The sequence below is a fragment of the Schistocerca piceifrons genome, chromosome 1, assembly GCF_021461385.2.
Source record: "Schistocerca piceifrons isolate TAMUIC-IGC-003096 chromosome 1, iqSchPice1.1, whole genome shotgun sequence".
Taxonomy (NCBI): domain Eukaryota; kingdom Metazoa; phylum Arthropoda; class Insecta; order Orthoptera; family Acrididae; genus Schistocerca; species Schistocerca piceifrons.
In genome coordinates, this window is record NC_060138.1 from 454,885,511 (window position 1) to 454,900,464 (window position 14,954).

The window sequence follows — 14,954 nt, forward strand, 5'->3', positions numbered from 1 at the left end:
TTAATAACAGAATATGAATCAGTATAATAAATTGAATTCTAAAAGCCTAGATAACTAAAATAAGGTTGGTACAAAAGCCTGTAAATGTGATGGCCTGATATCTGAGACCAACCCTTCGTGTTGTACTTATCCTAACCACATTGGTACATTTCAATTGATTCACTTCAGTATGATGTTACACTCCAGACAAATACTTTCATAAACGATTACATAATAGTTATATTTATATTCAGTGTTCTATTTTTTAGAAAAGCTCTTCATGTTACTGCATCCCTGCTTTTATAGCTTCTTTGTCTGCCATAACCAGTTATTTTGCTGGTCAAATAGCAGAACTCATTTACTACTTTAATATATTATTTCCTAATCTAATTCCCTCATGATCCCCTGATTCAATTAAACTACATTCCATTAGCCTTGCTATACTTTTGTTGTTTATTTTGTAACACCTTTTGAAGACACTATCCTTTCCATTCAACAAGTCTTTCAAGTCCTTCTCATCTCTGAAGGAATTACTGTCCCACTGGCAAACCCTGAAGTGTTTATTTCTTCCCCCTGTCCCTTAATTCCTTTTCCATATTTATGTGTGGTTTCCTTTGTTGACTGATTTGTGTAAAGAATAAACAACATGGAGGATATGCTACAACCCTGCTCACTACCGTCTCAGTTACTGCCTATCTTCAAAGTCCTTTGACAGAATTGTTATCTGGTTTCAAAAGAAGTGATGGATAATCTTTCACTTCCTGTATTTTATTCCTTATAATATCAGAATTTCAAACAGTGTAATGTAATCAACATTTGGCAAAAGATTTTTTTCTAAATCTACAAATGCAAGAAGTGTATGTTTCCCTTTTTACAGTGTATCTTCTAAGATAAGTTGTTGGATCAGTTTAGTTTTGCATGCTACTACATTACAATGTGAGTAGCTAGATCTACTGGAGTGCCTGTCACTGTCTCAAACAAGTGCAACAGATCCTAGTGGTGAAGGCAGTGGGCCAACCATTAGTATGGAAATTTGTTGGAATTGTTCTTTAGATTGTTCCAACCACAAATGTCCAGTCACATCAATATTATAATCACTTTAATTCTTTCATTTCAGGTCAGCTATATCTTATTGAAAAATTTGTGGAACACATGTACACAAGTGAAGATTATGAAGTCAAAGCAATTAGACATAAAATAAATTTCCTTTATTGACAAATTCATTATTTTTAATAAATAAAAAGAGTATTTAATGTTATTAAGATTATTTTTAAAAATTCTACATGTGATTCATTACTCTTATGAGTTAACACTGATTATGTTATAATTCAATCTTCAGTGATGCTTTGCAACTCTTTTCCCATTGTCAATAAATATTTTTGTAAGTGGTATAGCATTTACATTCATTGACATTCCTTTATGGGAGGACTTTTAAAGAATCATTTCTGATTCATTTTCTTTTGTTATAGCCATAATAATATCAGAGAGGACCCCAGCACAAACTTCATCAACAGTTGACAGCACTCTGATACCTGAATCATCACGTTTTGATGTATGTATTTTATCTGGGGTTTGCTGTAGAAAATGGTCTGGGAGCTGACTTTGTAGAAACTGATACTTTTCCTTCAGATTTTTACATTTGTCAGGTGTCAGCTCACTTGATTCTTTAAGGGACAGCAATTCATCTGCAAGCTCACAAGCTGCAGCTGTAATTGAGCTACAGTCTTCCAGCTGAAAATGTCATGAAGTAGTTGATTTATTTAATGTCTGATACAGATTGATTAAATATAAATAAAATGCCAATAATTTATCGTTATCATGATGTACAACACATTTACTGACTAAGATATTTATTTATCAATAAATTAAGAGAATTTGACAAATATTATACAGATCTATAAGTGTAGATTTTAACTATGTCTATATTGTGACAGCTGACACAAGAACCATTAGAAATCTTGATATTTCAGCTAGGTTTTGAATGCTAATGTGTTTCCTTTCTGGCAGCCATCTGGGCTGCAAATTCAACAGTATTTACTATAATTTGATAGGCAGCACCTGAACTTCCATTATGAATGTCAATGATACTCATTACACTGCAGATGCTACTGAAGACACAGCAGAATAGTGAACTACTCACTGATTATTTAGAAGTCAATGAGTAATGATTGAGAAGAAGAATTTCTGTCTATTTATTGGTCAGAGCCTCAAATAGTGAAACAAGAGAACACAGACGAGATTTCATGCGCTGTATCTGCTCAAGCTTGGATTTTATTCTACATCTAAATCCATACTTTGCAAACCACTGTGAAGTGCTCGGCAGAAGACACTTTCTGTTGCAGAACATACAAGATTTTCTTGTCATTCCATTCACATGTGGAACGTGGGAAGAATTACTGTTTACAAGCCTATAAAAGAATAGCATCTTGTTTCTACATAAATAGAGACCACAAGGCCCATTTCTCCAATTGTTATGAGCATTGTATTCAATGTAGATCAAATTTTGTTGAGGTACTTTAATTATACATAAGTAAATAAGATTTTCTACATGAGAAAAGGCATAGGTTACCAAAAACAAAATCAGTTACTCAGACACAGCTGTAATTTCCAAATCAGTATGGCTGAGCAAGATGACACAGTGGTAAGACACTGCAATCACATTCATGGTGATGGCCACCAAAATTTCCAGCCCGTCAGCCATATAGATTTAGGTTGCCCATCATTAATAGTTCATCTGAAAAGAAAATGACAATGACTGATTTCATGCACTATGCATCACCAATCTGAGCCTGTGCTCCTTCTCAAATGATCTGACTACTGAAAGGCTGTTATAGTGATTATCTTCCTTCTTTGTTTTGAAACAGTATGGGAAAATTTTGCCATGTTTTGCTACCTGCCATGTAATGTATTATGGTTCTTGTACAAAAATATCAAATATAGCAGTAAAACATATTCATGATGATTTTCAATGAGGCTTGAGGTATTGTTTTCAATTTACTGCAAGATGACTAATCTTATATATATTTAAACAAGAACACCTCCAGTTCTGCAAGCTATTATTAGTTTCACCTTTTATTTGTGGCTCTTTAACTCGATTATTATATATTTCTGTGATCTATCTGAAAAAACAAATCTGTATCCAGTATTTTTCATTTCAGTATGTGTTATTCAGATATGATACTGCACTAATTTCTTTCTTCTTCCTGGCCTTGTCTCATGTCTACTCAGAATCAGAATGTAGACCTGGTTTTGAATATTTTAGTGGTACAGGGTGGCCAGATGCCCTTCCAAAAATATTCGCAAGTTGTGCAGTACTCTACTAATTAATAATGAAAATGCATCTGGCTTACTTTTTTCTTGCATATGATAGTGGTACAAAGAGTAATAATTATCTTTATACATCTGTGAATCTGATGATTCCATATAATTTTGAACAGTGTTAATGAGGCACATGTTCAAACACTAAATTAGTACAACGATGTTCTTATGATTCATGACACTAATCACTGGATTAATAATGCTGCCTTCTGTGCTAAACTGTTAAAACCTTTGTCAGTATTTAAATGCTGGATTAAATGTCTATTGAATCAGATACTTTACCAGGAATTAATATAAAAAAGAAAGCAGTTTCACATTGATTTCACCTCAGGTCCTATTTTCTGCTCAGCTATATGCTGAGCTATTTCCAGTCCTCGTTCTATTACAGAATCTGGCATACACAATGTCTGAGCAAGGTGCAGTCCATAATGTTTGACATTTGTGATGCCTTGTAGTAGATGATGAGTATATTTCAAGTAAATTTTACCATTCTCATTCACTTCCAGTGTTTCAAAGTGGTGGCTGGAAGAAAGAAAAAGATTAAAGTTTAAAAAAGAACTGTTAGCATTTCTTAAAAGTCAATGCAGTGAATGTTATGATGTTTGTTTGAAAGCCATTCTTTGAAAAAACAGTAAGTGCACCCTTGATTTGCAAGCATTCTTGAGGAGTGTTTTTGTTTTTGGGATTTTCAGCATTGGTAGTGGGTATACATATGTATATACTCTTATCTAATATAGTTCTATAATAGTATTCCAATAAGTGTACTGGCAAATTCCAACAAATTAATATACTACACCAAATTGTAGAATGTTAACAATGGGGGCAGGGTAACTACACGGCCCATGAAAAATTACTAAATGCTGTTGGATTAATCCAAGCAACTGAAGTTTCATATTAAATTTACAGCACTGAATGATTCTCATCTAGATACAGTCACACTTCAATGCACACAATAAAGGTAATGTAGAAAATGTGTGCAAGAAAATTAATTTGTTTATTGTATGGCAATACAAATACATAAAGATTATAAAACTAATATACATCAATATTTAAACACAGCTCTACAGCATAAAATATCACAAATGACAACAGCTATATGTTGGTATCTAGATCTTTTACATATTGTATAACATCATACATCATTGCCAGGAAATTTCTGAAAGGAATCTTGTAGGCATGTGTGGGACATGTTGATACAACATGAGCAACTGTCTGTCAATCCACACCACTGTGACACGATGGTGATGAAGATTTGCTCCACTTGTAGAGAGTGTCTGCACATTGTCCATGGCTCGTTTTGAGGTGGTTCAAGGTAGTGCAAATTGTCCATGGTTGATCGAGAGTTTCTTTTGGCTGCAAGGCAGTTTCAGACATGGTGGAGAACAGTTTCGTTGCCAGCAATGTTTCCATTCATCGATGGTATTGAATTCAGTTTCCTTGAGAGTTGGCTGTGATGAGAGTGGGCTGTCTTGGATCTTACGTCTTTTCTGCTCCACAGGGAATACACTGTCCACTATTGGAAGATCGGTGTAATTATTAGCAATCTTCTGGTATTCACGTGGTAGTATGCTCTTCCATCTGATATCAGGAGGTGGAATGTGGCTCACGACAGGTATCCAGTATGCAGGAGAAGATTGTTTTGACTCACTATCAATGGACATGGTCCCGTGAAGTTGTACATCTATCTTTTTTACATGGAGACTATTAAACCAGACAGGCACACGGTACTCTGCTGCTGAGTTTACCATTCCAAGAGCTGATACCCAGAGAACATCTGCTGACAGTCCCCCATGAGAGCCACAGAGTTTACAGACAATGTTGCTTCTGCCTTTGAACTTAGTAAATGTTCATGTCAAATGCCCTTTAAAACAAAGTGTCCTATCCAAAGTGATCCCAAGGTATTTTGGATGCATATTATGATGAATTTTGTCTCCCTCGAAATAGATGTCAAGGGCTCTGTGTGCCAATCTATTGGACAGATGAAAACATGACACTTCTATTTTATTTGAGTTTGGCTGTAACCTTCATTTACAGAAATAGTGTCTTAAGATGTATAGATCAGAAGTTAGGATTTCTCCAGTTGTTTCAAAGGTTTTGTGTTGGGTAGTTATTGCCCAGTTGTCTACATAGCCAAGCTTTCTGGACTGTGCTGGAGGAACTTCAGATATATACACTAAAGAGTCAAAGAAACTGGTACACTTGCCTAATATCACAAAGGGCCTGCATGAGCATGCAGAAGTGCCACAACACGATGTGGCATGGATTTGACTAATGTCTGAAATAGTGCTGGAGGGAATTGACACCATGTATCTTGCGAGGCTGTCCATAAATCTGTAAGAGTAGAAGGGGGTAAAAATCTCTTCTGAATAGCAAGTTGCAAGGCATCCCAGATATGCTCAATAATATTCATGTCTGGGGAGTTTGGTGGCCAGCAGAAGTTTTTAAACTCAGAAGAGTGTTCCTGGAGCCACTTTGTAGCAATTCTGGATGTGTGGGGTGTCACATTGTCCTGCTGGAATTGCCAAAGTATTGAACAATGAACATGAATGGATGCAGGTGATCAGACAGTATGCTTATGTAGGTGTCACCTGTCAGAGCCATATCTAGATGTGCGTCCAATATCACACCAACAGCACATGCCCCACACCCATACAGAGCCTCCACCAGCTTGAACAGTCCTCTGGTGACATGCAGAGTCCATGGATTCATGAGGTTGTCTCCATACCTGTACACATTCATCCGCTCGATACAATTTGAAGTGAGACTTGTCTGACCATCAACATGTTTCCAGTCATCAGCAGTCCAATGTCACTGTTGATGGGCCCAGATGAGGCATAAAGTTTTGTGTCATGCAGTCATCAAGGGTACATAAGTGGACGCATACTGATGGTGTTTCATTGAATGGTTTGCACGCTGACACTTGTTGATGGCCCAGTATTGCACCAATTTGTGGAAGGGTTGCACTTCTGTCATGCTAAATGATTCTCTTCATTCATTGTTGGTCCTATTCTTGCAGGACCTTTTTCCGGCAACAGCCATGTCGGAGATTTAATGTTTTACCACATTCCTGATATTCACAGTACATCTGTGAAATGGTCATATGAGAAAATCCCCACTTCATCGCTAGCTTGGAGATGCTGTGTCCCATCGCTCATGCACCAATTATAACACCACATTCAAACTTACAGAAATCTTGATAACCTGCCATTGTAGCAGCAGTAACTTATCTGACAACTGCGCAAGATGGTTGTTGTCTCATATAGGCATTGCTAAGCGCAGTGCTGTATTCTGGCTGTTTAAATATCTCTGTATTTCAATGCACATGCCTATACCAGTTTCTATTCAATACTTTTGGCAGGCAGTGTCTTTCTTTGTAGTTACTGTAAATATCCTTCCAGCTAACTTGTTGTCAGTTTTGTTGTGCTTTTGCATGGGACGAGTTGTAATAATTTATAAAACAGTCCATGCCTCCAAACTGTATCATATGCTGCACTTAGATCAATGAAAGCAACTGATGTTCTCTGCTTCATTTGGGCTTCAATAGATGTTGTTGAAGATAAGGCTTGATTAGCACAGCTCCATCCTGTTCAGATTCCAGTTTGCTCAAAAGGAAGATTCTGAAAGATGACTAGACTAATCTGATTGTGTAGAATTCTTTCAAGGAACTAATAAATAGTACTCCATAGAGCAATTAGGTGATAGTACTTAGGCTGGTCTGATGTCTTGCTGGGCTTGAGTACCGCTACGATTTTTGGCTGCTTTATTTTTTGTGGGACTGAGCCAGATAGCATAATGTCAGAGAAGAATCCTCCAGCAATCTTTTTGTATAGTTCACACTGTGCAGAAGACATTCTGGGTGGATTCCATCTTTTCCTGGTGTCTTTCCAGATTTTAAAGCTTTAAGACCAGCAGAAATTTCAGATATAGAGAAAGTTCTTGAGAAGTTATATTGTTCATTAGTGTTCTTTTTGAGTAATGTAAGTTAGCATCTGATGAATCTTGTATGAGTTTTATCCTTTGGTGGTCTTGATGGGGACAGTGAATGTGATGCAATCCTATTAGCTGATATATGAGCGTTGATCTGCACTTTAATTTTATTTCCTTCCAACTTTTCTACTTGATGCTTGAAAACTGAGTGACCTCTAATTTTCCATTGATGGACACAGTACTTTCATAATATGGTGCCATGGCAGTCATAAGAAGCTGAGAAAATATTAAATTATACTCAAAATAGAAGTACATGAATAAATAATAAGGGGAAAACTGTAAAATAAAGTAAAAATAATATTTAAATATACAAACTCATCCATAAAAAAGTGATAAGAATGTAAATGAAAGCAGAAATAAAAAATAATGTGGTAAAAAGTATTAAATGAAGACTTAAGAAAGGGACACTCATGTTTGTAGAAGTATCGTAATATTGAGAAATTTTAAACAAACAAGTACAATTTATTAGCAAATTAAGTCTTATTGGTGTCTGTGAGTCCATGGCCACGATTTGAATACAAGCAGTACAAATGACACACCAATGGCCACAACCAGTTTAGTTTCTTTAACTATATTACTAGTTTTGGAAAATTAGTTTCAGCTCTCAAAATGGAAGGTATTCTTCCAAAACTGACCGTGAAAAAAAGGAAAATTTACTGATTGTGGTTATAAGAAAGTGGTATACGTTCAAGTTCCAATGAAAAATGTAAGCTACATGACAAGTGGTAATGTTCATACACACAGATATCTGTTGTTACCTCAGTTTGGTCATGTAGATACAATGCTATCAGCTTTCTTCAAAGTAGTAGCTTTATTCCTAATTTTGCAAAGTACAAATAGTATATACCACTGTAATGATAGTTCATTGTTAATCCAATGAACAGATTTAGTTTTTAATAACATCTTGTCTCTGTTAATGTGCACCTCAGTTTTTTTCCAAAAGCCTGAACGTTCTGTTTTCCAATGGGCTCTGAATTAAAATATTTATTGAGTTCAGATTGTGATGGTGATATACTTCAAAGAGCATAAAATGAAGACGAAATGGTCAGATATTGAGGTAACTGGTCAAAAGGAAGTTTGAGAAGAGCAAGTATCACCCATATCAAGCTGCATGCCACATATCATGTGGCACATTGTGTATTCTGCAATGAGTTATTTTTATTTTGAATTAACAATCATGGTAGTTATTGTAGAACATAATAATATTAGAAAGTGTTGAGCTATCGACAGGCACACACAAAAGGAAGAAAACTTGCTATGTTTAGGATTTTATTCTTTGGCAAGAAAGAGTTAAATAAAATACACACACACACACACACACACACATTTATACACATGCAGACATGTGCCTATGCCCCTACATGTTGCCAGCTACACTGACAGTGCCAGTGCTCTTTTGCGGCAGGTGGACTGGTTGTGGTTGGGGTAGTGTCGGGTGACGTGGGAGGTAGGGAGAGGGAAGGGGGTTGGGTGGCTAGCAGCTAGGACAGAGGTGGCCAGTTTGCTAGCTAGGAATGTGGGAAGGAGGCATGACACAGTTATATGGGCTGGCACAACTGTAGCAACCAGTGGGAAGTGGCACGCACTGATGGTGATATGGGTAAATTAACTGGAAGTGTGTGACAGCACAGAGGAAGTAGAAACTGATGGAGGATTTATGGACAGTGGGTTACCTGAGATTGGGATCAGCATGATTAAGGGGACAAAGGACCTGTTATAAGAATATCTTCTCAGAACTACACAGACAGAAGATATCCTTACAACACATCCTCCACTCCTATAAACATTGTGGCCTCAATCCCATGTAAGCCACTGTCCTTGTACCCTCTTTTCTGTCACCCTCTCTCAATTGATGTCCCTATGTTACTTTCAGCCTGTGCCACTATGCACTGGCCACTACAATCGTGCCAGCCCATATACCTGCCACCCCTCCCTCCAGCATTCCTAATCTGCAAACTGGCTGCCTGCATCTGAGTTGCTAGCTACCCACCCTCAATCCCTCTCCCTGCCTCCTTCTCCCTCCTCCCACCATACTTGACACTACCCCCACAGCAACCAGTCCACCTGCCACCAAAGAGCATTGGCATTTCCCTTCTAGCTGGCACAATGTAGGGGCATAGGCATGTGTCTGCATATATGTAACTACACCTATGCATGCATGCATGCGTGCGTGTGTGTGTGTGTGTGTGTATTTTATTTTACTCTGGCCTGTTAAAGGATAAAATCTAAGTTAGCAAGTTTTCTTCCTTTTGTGTGTGCCTATCAACAATTCAACTCATTTACATTCTACAAGAACTTTTCACAACATGAAAATATTTTGGATGGACACAATACCAACACCATACATTTTCCTTAAATTTAAGATAAAGTTTAGAAAAAACTTTGCTTTAAAATTTGGAAGTTTGCTGGGGTTCAGATGAACTTGAAGACACTGAGATGCTGGTTTGAGACACTGATATTCAAAGGTGATGACCACTGTCAGAACAATCTGAACATTGGGCGGAGGAAATGTTTAGAAGCTTTTATGAACAGTTGACTTGAAGGGTGACAATCACCAGGAAGGCTTATGAAATGCCGGCAATACCTTAATGCAGAACCATATAAGAAGAACATAGCAATTCTGTATTTGTATTTTGAACAAGTTTGTTTAGAGCTTTTTCTTCCATTTTGAACACTACAAGCACACAAGTGCTGGTATTGTTCAAAAGGAAATAAGAGAACAGTGAAAATGAAAGGAAAACTTTAACATAAGCCTAAAAGTGCAGTTCCCATTATCTATTGATGCATACTAAACTCAGTAACTATATTACGCAAAATAAAGGAAAGGCAACCATTCACCTTTAACAGACTGATTTTTATTGCAAAGTCACAGGAAACAGAATACTGCATTCTGTTATATGTGACTGTGCACCACATATCAGTTTGCAAAAGATGTGTGGTTGCCTTTCCTTTATTTTGAGTACTGTTCCATTCAGGAATTTCCATTATTATTATTCAGTAGTCATATCCACAGCTATGGTTGTCCTATGAGGTAATAATCCTCTTCAGTGCCCTCTCATTTCTGCATGTAAGTTTAGTCTTAATTTACTACTGCTAGTCATGCGAAGATGGGAGCGTCAGCTCTTGTATTGATGTGACTCTAGGTACCTGCAGTGGATGTGTAACTCTTGCCACGAATCTATCAGCCAAGCTAGCATCAATAAGCTGACCTTACTACCAAAAACCCACAACAATCAGAGATGCAGGATGTGGACAAAAATACGAATGCATTACAAATGCAACACATTACCCTGCCTAATATGGTGTAAGAAAACCCTTGGCATTCAAAACAGCTTCCATTCATCTTAGAATGGGTAAATATAGAGCATGTATGGCTTTTAACACCAACTACATGATTCTTCTTGCAAATAGGTGGAAAGCTATCACACATCCTTCTATCAAAAATACAAATAACGCTGAGATCTGGTGACTGTGGTGGCCAGGGGAGATGCAATAATCCAACCTTGTGCCCACAAAACCAGCCCTGGATGATGCAAGCTGTGTGAACAGGGGCCCTGTCATCTTGGAACACTGCATCACCATTGGGGAACAAACATTGTGCCATGAGGTGGACCCCATCAGCCAAAATAGTCACATAATCACTGGGAGTAATATGATGTTGCAGAGTAGCCATGGGGCCCACACAACACCAAGATATGGTTTCCCAAGTCATCACCGAACCCCTGACATGTTTCACACTTGGGACATAAACTCAGTCAGAGGCTGGAAACAGTGTGAGATAAGACTCATATGACCAATGGCTTTTCCCCATTGCTCCACAATGCAGATTTTATGGGCTTGACACTTTGTTGTCCTGTTATGGGCATTTTCATCACCAATGAGCAGTTTTGGAATTACAGCCTGCCCTACAATTCCTTGCTTGTGGCACTTCCTATGTGTTGTTTTGGTCCTGACAGGGTTCATAGCAACTTTTGCACCCATGGCTTTCTTATTTTTTGTCACAATCCTCTTCAACAACCATCCATTATGATCATTTGACACACTCTTCCATTCACCTCGTGACTTAGTGAATAATGTTTTTCCACTTTCTCTATATGCGGCATAAATCTTCGCTATGTTGCCTCCTGAAACACCAAACACATCAGCTACCTTGGTTGCAGAGACACCCTCAATAGAAGCACCAACAATTTGCTCACATTCGAATTCACTTAGCTCTGACATAATGCACTCATGACTACTCGGAACACGGTTCAGACGACTACTGACATTTGCAAAGTATTGAGTGCCTTGCACAGGGGCATTCATGGGCAAATACAAAAGTGCAACCTGCAGGCTTGGCTAGAAACAGCATTTATGTTCTTAGGAAGGAGGAAAATGGGAGAGGATGAGAATGGAAAAGAAGAGAAGTAAAGAAGGGGAAAAAGACTAATGATGCTTTGGTGTAATAGAAGGCTGTATAGTGCTGGAGTGGCAGCAGGGAAGGGGATAGGTAGGTGAAGGATGGGGACTAACGAAGGCTGAGTCAGGGTGTACCAAGGACATAGGACACATTGCCGGGATAGTTTCCACCTGAGTACTTCAGAAAAGCTGGTGTTGATATGAAAGGATCCAGATAGCACAGGTTGTGAAGCAAACATCAAAGTCAAGCACATTGTGTTGGGTATCATGTTCAGTGACTGGGTAGTGCAGTTGTCTCTTGGCTACAGTTTATCGGTGGCTGCTCATGTAGACAGACAGCTTGTTGGTTGTCATACCCACATATAAAGCAACTCAGTGGTTGCAGATTAGTTTGTAGATCACATGCCTGCTTTCACAGGTAACCCTGCCTTTGATGGAATAGGAGATGCCTGTGCCTGGATTGGAGTGGTTGGTAGTGGGAGTATATAAAGGACAGGTCTTGCATCTGAGTCTATTGCAAGGATGTGAGTCATAAGGCAAATGGTTGGGGGCAGAGATGGAGTAGGGATGGACAAGGATATTTTGAGCAGGATATTCATTTCAGGGCATAGGGGGAGGGGGTAGTCAAAATCACACTACAGAATGTGAGTCAGTTGCTCCAGTCCTGGATGGTACTGAGTCGTGAGGGCAGTGTTCCTTTGTGGTTGGATGGTGGGTTTGTGGGAGAGACAAGGTACAGGAGATCTGTTTCCATAGATGGTTGGGAGGATAATTTTGGTACGTGAAGGCCTCAGTGAGAACATTGGTATACTTGGAGAGGGACTGCTCATGACTACAGATATAATGACCATGGATAGCTAAGCTGTATGGAAGGGACTTCTGGGTATGGAATGGGGGGCAGCCACTGAAGTGGAGATATTACTCGTGGTTGGTAGGTTTGTTGTGGACAGAGGTACTCACATAGCCATCCTTGAGGTGCACGTCAACAATGAGAAAGATGGCATAGTGGGTTGAGGACGACCATATTAAGTCAATGGGAAGAAGGTGTTGAGGTTCTGGAGGAATGTAGATAGGATGTCCTCATCCTTGGTCCAGATCACGTAAATGTCATCAGTGAATCTGAACCTGGTGAGGGGTTTGGAATTCTGGGTGGATAGGAAGGATTGCTCTAAATGGCCCATGAACAGGTTGGCATACAGTGATATGTGGGTGCCCACTGCTGTACTGTGTGGAAGTAATTGTGGATGAGAAAGTGGACCAGGAAGAAGGTTGTAGGTTTGGAGTCCAAACCCCAACCCTTAACCTCATATCTCTGCAATAGACATAGATGAAAGACTTCTCCCATTTATCCTCCCATCACCATCTACTCCAGTCTGGTCACAGGCAACTCCTATCCTGTGAAAGCAGATATGTGATCTAAAAGGCAACCTGTAACCATTATGTTGCTTTCTAAGTGGGCATGACAATCAGCAACAAAGCTGTCATATGATTTAGAGGCTAGCAAGGGAGTATTCCTAAGTGTCAGTAAACAATCTTGTTGAAACTTGGCAGATGTGTAGAGCAGGCAAAATAGTGCAACAAGAATTTTTTTGTGCACATTTCCACTTTTAAGAGGTAAAATACACTCTGAAAATAATTTGGCATTATAGGTTTAGAGGAAATTTCTTCAAAACAATGATAAATAAAAAATATGTTTCATATAAAAGTTTATACGCAACTAATGTTCTTGGAAACTGTATAATCAACTTTTGTAATAATTTGAAATTTTGCAAAATATCCAACGACCAATAATTGCACTCCTGGAAATTGAAATAAGAACACCGTGAATTCATTGTCCCAGGAAGGGGAAACTTTATTGACACATTCCTGGGGTCGGATACATCACATGATCACACTGACAGAACCACAGGCACATAGACACAGGCAACAGAGCATGCACAATGTCGGCACTAGTACAGTGTATATCCACCTTTCGCAGCAATGCAGGCTGCTATTCTCCCATGGAGACGATCGTAGAGATGCTGGATGTAGTCCTGTGGAACGGCTTGCCATGCCATTTCCACCTGGCGCCTCAGCTGGACCAGCGTTCGTGCTGGACGTGCAGACCGCGTGAGACGACGCTTCATCCAGTCCCAAACATGCTCAAAGGGGGACAGATCCGGAGATCTTGCTGGCCAGGGTAGTTGACTTACACCTTCTAGAGCACGTTGGGTGGCACGGGATACATGCGGACGTGCATTGTCCTGTTGGAACAGCAAGTTCCCTTGCCGGTCTAGGAATGGTACAACGATGGGTTCGATGACGGTTTGGATGTACCGTGCACTATTCAGTGTCCCCTCGACGATCACCAGTGGTGTACGGCCAGTGTAGGAGATCGCTCCCCACACCATGATGCCAGGTGTTGGCCCTGTGTGCCTCGGTCGTATGCAGTCCTGATTGTGGCGCTCACCTGCACGGCGCCAAACACGCATACGACCATCATTGGCACCAAGGCAGAAGCGACTCTCATCGCTGAAGACGACACGTCTCCATTCGTCCCTCCATTCACACCTGTCGTGACACCACTGGAGGCGGGCTGCACGACGTTGGGGCGTGAGCGGAAGACGGCCTAACGGTGTGCGGGACCGTAGCCCAGACTCATGGAGACGGTTGCGAATGGCCCTCGCCGATACCCCAGGAGCAACAGTGTCCCTAAATTTGCTGGGAAGTGGCGGTGCGGTCCGTGCATCGCTGCGGTCCGGTCCCAGGTCGACGGGCACGTGCACCTTCCGCCGACCACTGGCGACAACTTCAATGTACTGTGGAGACCTCACGCACCACATGTTGAGCAATTCGGCGGTACGTCCACCCGGCCTCCCGCATGCCCACTATACACCCTCGCTCAAAGTCCGTCAACTGCACATACGGTTCACGTCCACGCTGTCGCAGCATGCTACCAGTGTTAAAGACTGCGATGGAGCTCCGTATGCCACGGCAAACTGGCTGATACTGACGGCGGCGGTGCACAAATGCTGCGCAGCTAGCGCCATTCGACGGCCAACACCGCGGTTCCTGGTGTGTCCGCTGTGCCGTGCGTGTGATCATTGCTTGTACAGCCCTCTCGCAGTGTCCGGAGCAAGTATGGTGGGTCTGACACACCGGTGTCAATGTGTTCTTTTTTCCATTTCCAGGAGTGTATTTCTGATAAATGAAAACTTTTGTTTCAACATATATTAAAGAAGCTTTCAAGCCACATACATCCCTGTGTAAAAAAGTATAATAAATTTGGTTTC

The 14,954-nt window shown here is 40.1% G+C and overlaps 1 protein-coding gene across 1 annotated transcript in view; it reads right to left on the minus strand.

Annotated features, from left to right (window-relative positions):
• Positions 1 to 1,273: 1,273 nt before the first annotated feature.
• Positions 1,274 to 14,954, minus strand: part of LOC124712423 (mutS protein homolog 4-like) — a 287,464-nt gene continuing 273,783 nt past the window's right edge. The window contains exons 16-17 of the mRNA XM_047242719.1: positions 3,624 to 3,819; positions 1,274 to 1,710 (exon numbers count right to left, since the gene is read on the minus strand). Of these exons, the coding sequence (XP_047098675.1) occupies positions 1,411 to 1,710; positions 3,624 to 3,819 (496 nt within the window). The 3' untranslated portion in view covers positions 1,274 to 1,410. The remainder of the gene's footprint in view (positions 1,711 to 3,623; positions 3,820 to 14,954) is intronic.